Consider the following 12,264-nt stretch of genomic DNA (forward strand, 5'->3'; position numbering starts at 1 on the left):
TTGATGAGTGAATTTTCCCACTGTGGGATTAATAAAGTGTATTCTATTCTACATTGTTAAAGAATACATGTTTCCCTATGAAAGCTATCTAATGTTCTGTTAAGCTGTGAGTGCTGTATTACATATCAGATTGTTAAAGTCACTAAAATTTTCTCGGTGGATCTAACTCATTAACGAACACCATTGGTTTACAAGCAAATAAATTCAAGATACAGATCCGAAATTATTTTTTTATCTGGACTGCCAACTCTCATGCAGTGAGCATGAGACACACGCATTTGACTGTCCTCACCATTAATTCTGAACATAGCAACTCTCATTTCTGTAAAGCCACTTTTAGAAAACAATGTTGCCAATTTGCCGCAATGTCGAGGTGGCATCTGGGAGCTTTGGGTCGTTCATAAGTGGTCACATTGTGGCGGTAATTTTGAGCAATCGTGTCCTTTTTACAAAAGTTTACACGATGGCAGTATTTGGGGGGGGGGGGGGGGCGGTTTCTGCACTACTGCGGCCTTTGTTTAACTTAAAAATTACTTGCTTTTTATTGCTATCGAAGCTGCACACATTACATTTTTTATCAAGGCACTCCTAAGGGTGTCTGTTGCTCACAGTCCCTGTGCAGTCTCAGGTAATCTGAACTCCAGCTCTAATGAAGAGAAGCTCCTGGAGAGCTGCAGCGCTCTGGTTTATCATTTCAGTTGGTTCTGTTAACAAAAACAAAACTTAGGCCAGTGTTTACTTTCATTTTTAATAATATAGCCGGCTGGAGCTTGGCAGTAACTCCACACGTGATCATGACCCTTCCCTCTGTTGCACCACGGCATAATATGCATTCACAAGTCTGGTGTTGCGGTAATATTACTGCCAGCTTGGCGGCACAAATGCTGCAACATTCCTGCAACGCCGTGACGCCACACTGTGGCGGCAGTAATACGCTGATTTGCCAGCATGGTGTGTCTTCTAAAAAGGGTTCAAAAAGCCTAATCTGGGTGGTTCCCATCAACGCCATCTTTGCTATGACTCATTTCTAGTCACGCCCAGACAATCCAAAAATGAGAAAAAAGGTGGAGCTGAGAGTGGAATTGTAAGCTCCTCCTCCACTCCTCTGCTATGGTCATTGATCAGCGAAAAATTAGCTACATGCTAATCTAAAGCTAACAGAGGTTTTTGGGTGTTTTTAGTGAGAGAAAGCAACTCCAAAGGGAAGTAACATTGAGTTAAAGAGTACAATGTGTCTGTAGTCTCCCTCAGAGCATCACAGGCGACCCGCACAACCAAAGCCTCGCATGGAAACCTGGTGGCCCGGCTGCCACAGGAGCAGGGTGACTGCTTGGATCTAGTAGCCATTCCCAGCCGGTGACCCGCCTGGAAGGGCTGCCTTCGCAAGGATGGAACGACAGAGGGAGAGGCATATTACCGAAACCTTCCTCCTGCAGTTGTGACCTTGCAGATCTTTGACCACAATGGACCAGCAAAGCCCAGAAGCCTCCGCTAACTGGCCTCAGAGTTTTGTTTTGTTACCCAGCCAGCGCCACTAACACATTATATTTCAACCCATCTTTGACCAAGCGGTGTTATGTTAAATGCACATAAAGGCACAGCATTTTCCCTGATTCAACCAGTGTAATAAATTACAGATCTATTTTAGAGGTCGATCGATATTGGCTTTTCTATTGCCGATACCGATATGAGGCGGTCGTGGTCAGCCGATGGCTAAGTGCTGCCGATTTTTGGGGCCGATTTCATGGCTGATATCTCAATGTTTGGCACCTTATCAGATTGCTTAATTACCACTAACAACTGTGGATGCTAAAGATTCTGAAACTAATTTTTTTTCAAACACTGAATTTAACTAACTGTGGAATCTTAATTGTGTGCTCTGCTCAGTGTTAAAATCAAATGTTATAACACGATTGATAAAAAATATAAAAAGCGGAAAAAAAGAAATATTACTTGATAATATTTCAAAGCATTTATAAAGCAGATGTTTTATAGGGATGTACATATTTACATGCAAGTAAAAATAAATGGACCTTTTAGAATAGAAAGATGCATTCTACTGAAAAATGTCAAACAGTGATGTATAAAATAATAATAATAATAAAATAATATATAAAATACACAATAGCAACCTGCTAAAACACACCAACAACATCTTAAGTTCATCTAGTCTTTTTTTAACACACTATTTCATAACATCTTCTGTATTCACTAACTCTTTAGTGTTCTTGACTCATCAGCAGCTTCTGTGTTAGCCTGGAGATGAGGAACCTTCAGGTTGTGTTGTTTTTACCTTTTTCAGCTCGCAGCTCACCAGCTTCCTGCTAATTTCACACTTTGGTTTGGCTCCATAACTTGCTGCCATGCTGGATCTGACTTTTGTTGAGCCATCAGACAGAAACTCAACAGTTGTTAATATTTGTGTAGAGCAGGAGTGGGGAACCCTGGTCCATCGAGGTCCGCTATCCAGCATATTTTAGTTTCAACCCTGCATCATCACAACTGATTTCAATCAGCAGGTGATTAACAAGCTTCTGCAGAGCTTGATGAGCTGCAGAACAGGTGAATCAACCACTGAATCAGAAGTGTAGGAGCAAAGACATGCAGGACACCAGCCCTCGAGGACCAGGGTTCCCCACTCCTGCTGTAGAGCATCCATCTTCAGTTCAGTCTGTAGCAGAAAGAGCAGAGGAGAACTCGGCACTCAAGTCTATATGATAAATATTAGAGAAACATTTTAACAACAACACCCTAACTATTCACTAGTGTTATTGACTGTTGATTATAGATTTTCAATCCAGCCCCATCTACAGGTTCAAAAGGATGATGACAGAGGGCCTCCAAAACAAGAGAGATTCCACAGTGGTACCAGTGGCCTAAAGACTGGTAGCTCACGGCGTGCACCCTTCATGAAGTGACTCACTAACAGGTGTTGCCCCACTGGTTTGTCACCAAACCCCACATTGCATGCAGAAATTGCAGCCAGATAAACTTTAATAGTGGAGAAAGCTTTACCCTTGTCCATCAGACTCTGCAAGAAACAGAGTACATCCACCACCCAACACTGAAATGGGATAATATGTTTTTCTTCACACCACACCTCAAAAACTCTCCATTTACCGTTGTAAAGAGCGTGAGTTGAGGGGGCCCTAGCGTTTTGAATGGTATCAATGACGCTTGGGGGCAGGACTGCCAGGCTCAGATTCCACCCCTCACGTGCCAGGCCCACAAAGACGAGCGGTCTAGGTGAGGGTGATAAATCTCTCCCCTGGCCTGGAGATCCCTGCGGACAAGCAGGGACCAGGGTTTGACCCAAAGCATTTGGATTATTTCTGCCACCCACTGTTTGGATGGCCACAACGGAGCCACCAAGATCAAAGACAGGCCCTGTTCCCTAACCCCTTCTTTCCACCAGAGCCTGCAGCAGCACGTCTTGCTCGCGTAAACTGCTGCTTGGTCCTTCCCACGAGACGCAAAGCAGCAGGGGAGCAGCTGTCACCGACAGAGCACGAAGTCACACGAGTGACTTCGTCAGTAAACAACAACAAGCAGGAGAAAACTACAACATGGCTCCAAAATGTTTGTGTTTTATGTTCTGTCAGTTTTATAATCGCCAATACGGACCTGAAAAACATAGGAGACCGCTAGCTAGGTGATAACTTCTCACGGGGCCGCACAGTTAGTAACTTTTTTTAAAAGTAAAGCAACCGGAAGGGAGTACGTTTCTTTATTCTGAAAATCTCGGGAGCTTCGCTCCGTTTCCGCGTATGATTTTCTGTCTTTCCTTCTCCAAAAATGTCGAACTTGACCCGTTTCAGAGGCGTCACGCGTAGAAAATAGAACCGGCGCGTAAGGGCCGCGACATGCTGCTCCTGAGACGCGGCCGACTCGCGCTGCTGACGGCTCAGGTGGAAAAGGTTCTGTTGACCACAGCGGTTCCTATCAGCAGCTATGACGTGCTGCTGCAGTAACGTACTGCTGACGGCTCCAGTGGAAAGAAGGGGTTACTCTTATTAGAATGGAGGAAATCAGACTGAGAGGAGGAAACGCATACAGCAGCACTCTCGGCCACTGGTGAGCCAATGCATCGACTCCCCCAGAGGTGCGTCCGTGTCTGTCAGGGAGAAGAAGGATGGGCAGTGGGCGATTTCCCATGAGGTGAAGAGATCTACGGTAGCCTGACAGAATCTCTGCCATATTTGGTGGAGTTTCCATTCTCTGTACAGAAAACATCCTCTGGACAGAAGGTCTGCCCCTCTGTTCAAGCTGCCCGCCACATGTGTTGCGCGGACTGAGTGAAGTCTGGAGCTGCACCACTTAATTATTTCCTTGGCTAGTGGGTGCAGCTGTAGGGAGTGTGTCCCGGCCTGACGGTTGATATAAGCAACCACTGTGGTGTTGTCTGTTTTCACTAAGAAATGACGGTCCCTTAAGTAGGGCAGGACGTGCTTTAAAGCTAGAAACACTGCTAGGAGTTCCAGCACTTTTATGGGAACCCGTTTCAAACTGCGTGACCAAACGCCATTCACTGCTCTCCCCATCAAAGTGGCCCCTCAACCTGTAAGGGACGCGTCGTCATGGTAACACAGGATACCACCGCCCCTAGCGGAACCCCAGTTGTGAGAACTGTTCGGTCTCTCCAAGGCTGGAGAGCCGACATGCGCTCCAGAGTTATTTTCACTCTGCGGTGGAGATGACTGCGGGAGCACAGTCTTAACAACCTCACCCACCGCTGAACATCTCTCATCGTACGAAGCCCCAGTCGCACCACAGAAATCATTGATGCCATGAGGCCGAGATGGTTTCCTAACTGAAAATGTGCAACGCACTGTGTGAAGGACACGATCCTCTCTTCTGACAGCGAGATGCGATAGGAGAGAGAGAGTTTATCTGAAGACCCAGATAATCTGTGCACTGTCTGGGGAATAAACTGCTCTTTGTCCAGTTTATTTTGAACCCCAGGTTGGTCAGATGGTTCAACACCACCAGCATGGCACTGGTTGCTTGCTCCCGGGAGAGAGTGCAAATCAAATAATCGTCTATGTAAGAGAAAATTCTGATCCTGTGAGTTCTCAATAAGGACAGAGTCACCTCAACACACTTGGTGAACACCCTCAGTGCTAATGACAGCCCGAACGGGATGGTTTGAAACTCATTGGCTGTGCCCTGATAGGCAACCTCAGAAATTTCCTGTGTGGAGGATGAATAGAGATGTGAAAATGGGCATCCACGAGATCGATCATGACAAACCTAACTCCTGGACGGACGGAACGGCAGAGTGTTTTGTGAGTCAACATCCTGAAAGTGTACTTGCGTAAGTGTTTAACACACGCAGGTTGAGTATGAGACTGAGAGATTTTCTGTCCTTCTTTGGAATGAGGAAGTAGCTTGAATAAAAACCCTGGTGGGCCTCGTCGCTCGGCACATCCTGATCGCTTTTTTCTTCAACAGTGAAGCGATTTCATCTTCCAGGATATGCGCCGAATCCTCTTTTGCTACTGACGTTATTATCCCGTTGAAATGGGGCGGTTTTGAGGCAAACTGAAGCCTGTAACCCCGACAAATTGTCATCAGAACCCAAGAGGAAGCTGCACATGAATGCCACCTCTCGGCCCGAGCCGAAAGCAAGCCGCTGTTGGGTGACGTCATCTCCGTCACCCGAGGAGCCTCGACTCGTCCCGTGGGAAGAGCAAGAGGGCCCTCTTCTGGGCGCAGAGGGACCTGATGGGGCTTGTTAATTACTTTTTTGTGGGGAGCTGTCTGCCCTTGGCTGAATGCCTGGCAGCAGAAAATCTGTCTTTATTTTTAAACGATCCCCATGAACATTTTTGTACACATTTGGGAACAAAGTGCTTGGTTACACTGACTTTGTGGTCATTTGAAAACTGAAAAGTGTTTGGTGACACTTGGTTTTCTGCTCCTCATACTTGTCTCTCTGAACTGAAGAAGGAGGAGCGAACAAAACTCCTGCTGGACTGGGAACCACAGGAGTGTCTGAACTAGAGCTGAAACGATTCCTCGAGTACCTCGAATAATTCGAGTACAAAAAATCCTCGAGTCAAATTCTCTGCCTCGAGGATTCGTTTAATTCATATTTAATTAATTCGTGGCTTTGCAATCGCCCGGGGTCATGTTTCACCCGGACCGAAATAAGTGACGCACATGCCCACTGGACTGAATGCACACGCGAGTAGCGAATATAACTTAACTTTCTCTTAACAACGTGGGCACCGGTGGAGTGCGAAAAAGACAGAAAAAGTCAAAGTTGTGGGACCATCTTTCACGTCGTAAGACGGAAAGCGTAGTCCAGTGTAAATACTGTAAAATGGATTTAGCCTAGCACAACACCACATCCTCCGTGCTGCAGCACCTGTAAATGTCACTTCTGCAAGCGGACTCAGAGCCTCTACAAGATAATGCTTTTTAGCCTGTTTTTCTATATATTCTGCGGACACTGCGACTTTTTCGTTTGTAGCACTCAGTTTCAGCTCACACCTTACATCTGGTAGCAACACGTCGGACTTAAAATGTGCTAAAAATAGCAGTTTTTACACAACACGTTGGACTTTTTATTGTGTTATTGATGTCTGTTGTCCCTCGGGGTTTCTGCAGCAGGACACGGGTATTTATGAGTGGCGGAGGAAAACGAAAGAAAGTAAATAAATGTTTTGTGATCAGTATAATTTGACAAAACCACAGCAAACATGCTTTTGGCAATCCTTGTTAGTGTGAGAAAAAAAAGTGTAGAAATTAAAACGGACGTGTGTTAATAGGGAAACAGCCGGCGAGCTGTTTGCGCCGTGAGCGGTTCTGGTTCTGTTTGGGCCGCAGCCGCTCGCAGCGTTATCCTCCTAGTTTTTGTCTGACTTGCAGGCTAGCAGATTCTCACACGAGGGGAAAATCGGCTCAGGTTGTTTACTTATTTTTTGCACAGGCGTTTGTTTACTGTGAAGTAAAGTTGAAGTGCTGAAGTTATGCAAACTAATTTTGAATAAAACTTGAAGAATAACTGGCAATTGCTTGCTCATTTTAAGAGGTCTTTCATAATTATAACATGCTATTTGATATCAAATCACTTTTATTGTCACGTCACATGTGCAGGTACACTGGTACAGTACATGCGAGTGAAATTCTTGTGTGCGAGCTTCACAGCAACAGAGTTGTGCAAAAATACAGTAATGTAAAAACAAGTAAAATATAAAAATGGCTAATCTAAGTATACAAATGAATAAAGTAAACAATAAGATAAGAGATATAAAATGTACAGAGGTTGGTATGTGCAAAACAGTGGCATTAATGTACATTATGGAGCGTGTAATGTTGGAACTTGGTGGAGCTCGCGACGAGGCAGCCATACTCGACGCCATCTTGGCTCATCAATATATGATATAATGGTTTACAAACACAAAAGGGTAATTTATTAGAGTACTCGATTAATCGAAAAAAATATTCGATAGAGTACTCGATTACAAAAATATTCGATAGCTGCAGCCCTAGTCTGAACCCTGAACACAGATCTGTTTTTTCCTCTGAAAACCTCCTCTTCTTTTGGAGAGGAGAAGCAAGCGCAGCTAGGATGTCTTCTTCCTCTTTCCCTCGCTGGGGTGAGATGAGCGGTTCCTGGCGGTTGCTGCGGCAAAGGAGTGCTTCCCCCACATGCAAGGATTCTCCGCCTTGTTTGGCTGACCACCTGCTGATCGCTGTGGTCTGGCCCCACCTTGTTGACCCTTTGCAGTTGAGGCAGCTGCTGCAAACCCAGGTTTCGGTACCTAAGTTGGCTGAGAGTTATGTTTACGAGGCAAGCAAAGATTGAAGGCCTCACCTTCCTGCTTTCTGTGGGTACTTGTCTCTGTCATCTTCTCCAAGGCAGGGCCAAAGAAACCTTTGGTAGGGTCATATGCTCAGGGTATCTGCAGGTCCTTAAAAAGTCTTAAATTTGCTTTTCCAAATTTAAGGCCTTAAAATCCTTAAAAATGACAAATAATCCTTGAATAGTTTCCAAAGGTCTTAAATTACCAAAGACCCAATAAACAAGATTCTTTTATTTCTATAAAATTTTCGTGAATTTCTAGTTAGTTCAGCATTTTTTGTGTAAGATATTGGCATAAGCGGAACCGTACGCATTCGGTTGGTTTGTGAAAGGGGGCTATTTTTAGATGAGCATGCTAGTGGGAGTTTGCGCCATGGGGAAGTGCAACAGTAATGGTAACTGGATGGCTAATCCAACGTTCACGACGTGGTTAGCACCAGTTCCAGGCAATAGCTGGAAATTATAGCTTAAATTTGTTCAAAGTGGTCTTTAAAAAGGTCTTAAAAAGTCTTAAATTTGGCTCCCTTAAACCTGCAGATACCCTGTATGCTGCATCCATGACATAGCTTTCTGGGTGTCACCTAGGCCTGACAGGTTTAGCCACAAGGCTCTCACCCGAAACCACCAATCCCATCACACGTCCAAAGCCTTGGACTGCTCCTCTAGAGGAACGCAAGATGAGATCATTCGCCACACAAATTTCATCCCATAAAACAGGGTTAGGCACCCCAGAATCCAGCTGACGACCCATTTCCTCCAGGATTTCTCCTTGATAAGCTGACAAGAGAGTAACCACATTGAGGGAACACACAGATTGGCCAGCATATTTGTACATCCTCTGAAAAATGGATGCCGTGAGACGATCCATTTTAGATGGGAGAGCAATGCTATATGATGTTGACACGGATCTGCGGTTGGGGTGAAGGTGGTATGCCACTGAAGGCTCCACCGTTGGGGGTTCGGCCAGCCCCAATTCTCCCATCCCATGCACCTCCAGTTTAGGGCATCCCTTGGTGGGGAGTTTGCTCTTGAATGGGCTAGACCAGGGATTCCCTAAGTGATGTGCTGTCGCTAGGGGGTGCGCGAGGTGAAAAGTGTAATGGCTGCGGAGCTCAGAGAAGTCTGTCATATGTCACCATTAGCGTAGCCAGAAACTCATTTGTGGGTGGGCCTAAGAAAAAGTAAGTGGGCCCAAAAATGCAATTGAAAACAAGTACATTTTGCGTGTGTGTGTGTGCGTGCGTGTCCCCCATATGTGCCCTAGCTTCATAATTGTAATGCGCTCCAAGCTTCAGCACTCTGACCTGCGCACCCTGTTAATAGCAAGATATGTTCCGTGTTTGATCATTTTTATCGGTGTTGGAGAAATCTGAAGGTGGTGAGTCATTCTGGCAGATTGTACAATGGGGCAAAAAAGTATTTAGTCAGCCACCCATTGTGCAAGTTCTCCCACTTAAAATGATGACAGAGGTCAGTAATTTACATCATAGGTACACTTCAACTGTGAGAGACAGACTGTGAAAAAAAATCCACGAATTCACATGGCAGGATTTTTAAAGAATTTATTTGTAAATCAGGGTGGAAAATAAGTATTTGGTCACTTTAAACAAGGAAAATCTATGGCTCTCACAGACCTGTAACGTCTTCTTTTAGAAGCTTTTCTGTCCTCCACTTGTTACCTGTATTAATGGCACCTGTTTGAACACATTATCTGTATAAAAGACACCTGTCCACAGCCTCAGTCAGACTCCAAACTCCACTATGGCCAAGACCAAAGTGCTTTCGAAGGACACCAGGAAAAGAATTGTAGACCTGCACCAGACTGGGAAGAGTGAATCTACAATAGGCAAGCAGCTTGGTGTGGAAAAAATCAACTGTGGGAGCAATTATCAGAAAATGGAAGACATACAAGACCACTGATAATCTCCCTCGATCTGGGGCTCCACGCAAGATCTCGTGCCATGGGGTCAAAATGATCATGAGAACAGTGAGCAAGAATCCCAGAACCACACGGGGGACCTGGTGAATGACCTGCAGAGAGCTGGAACCACAGCAACAAAGGTCACCATCAGTAACACACTACAACGGCAGGGAATCAAATCCTGCAGTGCCAGACGTGTTCTGCTGCTGAAGCCAGTGCATGTCCAGGCCCATCTGAAGTTTGTCAGAGAGCACATGGATGATACAGCAGAGGATTGGGAGAATGTTATGTGGTCAGATGAAACCAAAGTAGAACTTTTTGGTATAAACTCAACTCGTCGTGTTTGGAGGAAGAAGAATACTGAGTTGCATCCCAAGAACACCATACCTACTGTGAAGCATGGGGGTGGGAACATCATGCTTTGGGGCTGTTTTTCTGCTAAGGGGACAGGACGACTGATCCGTGTTAAGGACAGAATGAATGGGGCCGTGTATCGTGAGATTCGGAGCCAAAACCTCCTTCCATCAGTGAGAGCTTTGAAGATAAAACGTGGCTGGGTCTTCCAACACGACAATGATCCCAAACACACCGCCCGGGCAACAAAGGAGTGGCTCCGTAAGAAGCATTTGAAAGTCCTGGAGTGGCCTAGCCAGTCTCCAGACCTCAACCCCATAGAAAATCTGTGGAGGGAGTTGACAGTCCGTGCTGCTCGGTAACAGCCCCAAAACATCACTGCTCTCGAGAAGATCTGCATGGAGGAATGGGCCAAAATACCAGCTATTGTGTGTGCAAACCTGGTAAAGACCTATAGTAATCGTTTGACCTCTGTTATTGCAAACAAAGGTTATGTTACAAAGTATTGAGTTGAATTTTTGGTATTGACCAAATACTTATTTTCCACCCTGATTTACAAATAAATTCTTTTAAAATCCTGCCATGTGAATTCTTGGATTTTTTTTTTTTCACATTCTGTCTCTCACAGTTGAAGTGTACCTATGATGAAAATTACTGACCTCTGTCATCATTTTTAGTGGGAGAACTTGCACAATCGGTGGCTGACTAAATACTTTTTTGCCTCACTGTGTGTATATATATATATATATATATATATATTTATAGATAGATGGATAGATAGATGGATAGATAGATAGATAGATAGATAGATAGATAGATAGATAGATAGATAGATAGATAGATAGATAGATGATATATCTTCAGATAAGAAAAGCAATCCTGTGGTGAAGATCTGTCTTTTAGTGGTTTGTTAGCTGTCTAGCTACTAACTTAGATATTTTCTAATATTTAATGTTGATATCAAAGGTTGTGTAAGGAACTATATAGTCAAAAGCTATATTTAAAAAAATATATACCTCAATGAGGAGTTTAGAGGTGTGCAGAGTGAAGGTAATGTATTTCCTTTAAAATGTTATACATTTTAGTTTTAAAAAAATCAAATATTTATTTTGATGGGCTCAACACTGGGTTTATGTTCATATTTCCCAGCAAATAGAGGGCACCATTGTGGGTTGCCAAATATGGTAAACTGTCTACGTGACACAGCAAGGCTGGTACTATGGAAAATTGGTCATGGGTTCTATTCCAGTTCCTGGTAGGGGTATTCTGCTGTTGTGTCCTTGGGCAAGACACTTAACCCAACTTGCCTGTGTTGGTGGTGGTCAGAGGGGCTGACGGAGCCAAATGGCAGCCTCGCCTCTGTCAGACCACCCCAGGGTGGCTGTGGCTACAAAGTAGCTTCCCATCTCTGGCAGTGTATGAATGTGAGTGTGTGAAAGTGTATTTGTGTGTCCTGAAAAGCGCTATATAAGTTTTTTTATATTATTTATATTACATTATTATTATTATTGCAACCGCACACTAAATGTTGCTTCGGTGTTCATGTTCCATATTCAACCTTTAATGATAGACTGATAATATTGGATATCCCTGGTTTGCACTGAATATCTCTCTTAAGTATTTGTTTTATCAACATTAATTAAAGATCATGTTGTATATTCGAGAACCCAATTTCAGTCAAAATTACCAAATATCGTGTACCACATAGTCGAGCAGCCCCATAAGTCTTACCCACTATTGTTGTTTTTATTACTAATATTACTACTATTACTGTGTGTCTTGTTCCAGGCTCACATTCAAGATGTGCCACCTTTACTGGAACTGGTCCGGAACTATTCGAGTCCCAGCCCCGTGCAAATACGCACACAAACTGGCTTTCCTCGCTGGCCAGTACCTCCATTCAGAGCCTGCCATCCAGCTGGCAGACAAGCTTTTCTTCCTTTAAGTTTGACACATTCCAGCGTTAAAGTTCGTTGTATTTTCTGTTTTGTTTTTTGCATGATCTGTTTGTTTGCTGTCAGCTTCAGAAAGAGCTTGTTTAGTTTTAAAGTATACAAGAAGTTTGTTTTTTTATCATTGTTGTTTTTGCACTTGTGTACATTTGCAGCACTGCACTGCACTGTTTCCAATCTCTAATAAAAAGTGATTGTACGAAAATATATGGAAATGATTTTATATG

General features: G+C 44.1%; 1 protein-coding gene across 3 annotated transcripts in view; it reads left to right on the forward strand.

The window, feature by feature from the left end:
- The window catches only part of piwil2 (piwi-like RNA-mediated gene silencing 2), a 95,304-nt gene extending 83,062 nt beyond the window's left edge, over window positions 1-12,242 (forward strand). For all 3 annotated transcript variants that reach the window (XM_015972008.3, XM_015972007.3, XM_015972009.3), the window contains exon 24: window positions 11,874-12,242. In XM_015972008.3, coding sequence (XP_015827494.3) covers window positions 11,874-12,030 — 157 coding nt within the window. In that variant the 3' untranslated portion in view covers window positions 12,031-12,242. The remainder of the gene's footprint in view (window positions 1-11,873) is intronic.
- The last annotated feature ends 22 nt before the right edge of the window (window positions 12,243-12,264 follow it).

This window comes from Nothobranchius furzeri, chromosome 17 (assembly GCF_043380555.1).
Source record: "Nothobranchius furzeri strain GRZ-AD chromosome 17, NfurGRZ-RIMD1, whole genome shotgun sequence".
Lineage (NCBI taxonomy): Eukaryota > Metazoa > Chordata > Actinopteri > Cyprinodontiformes > Nothobranchiidae > Nothobranchius > Nothobranchius furzeri.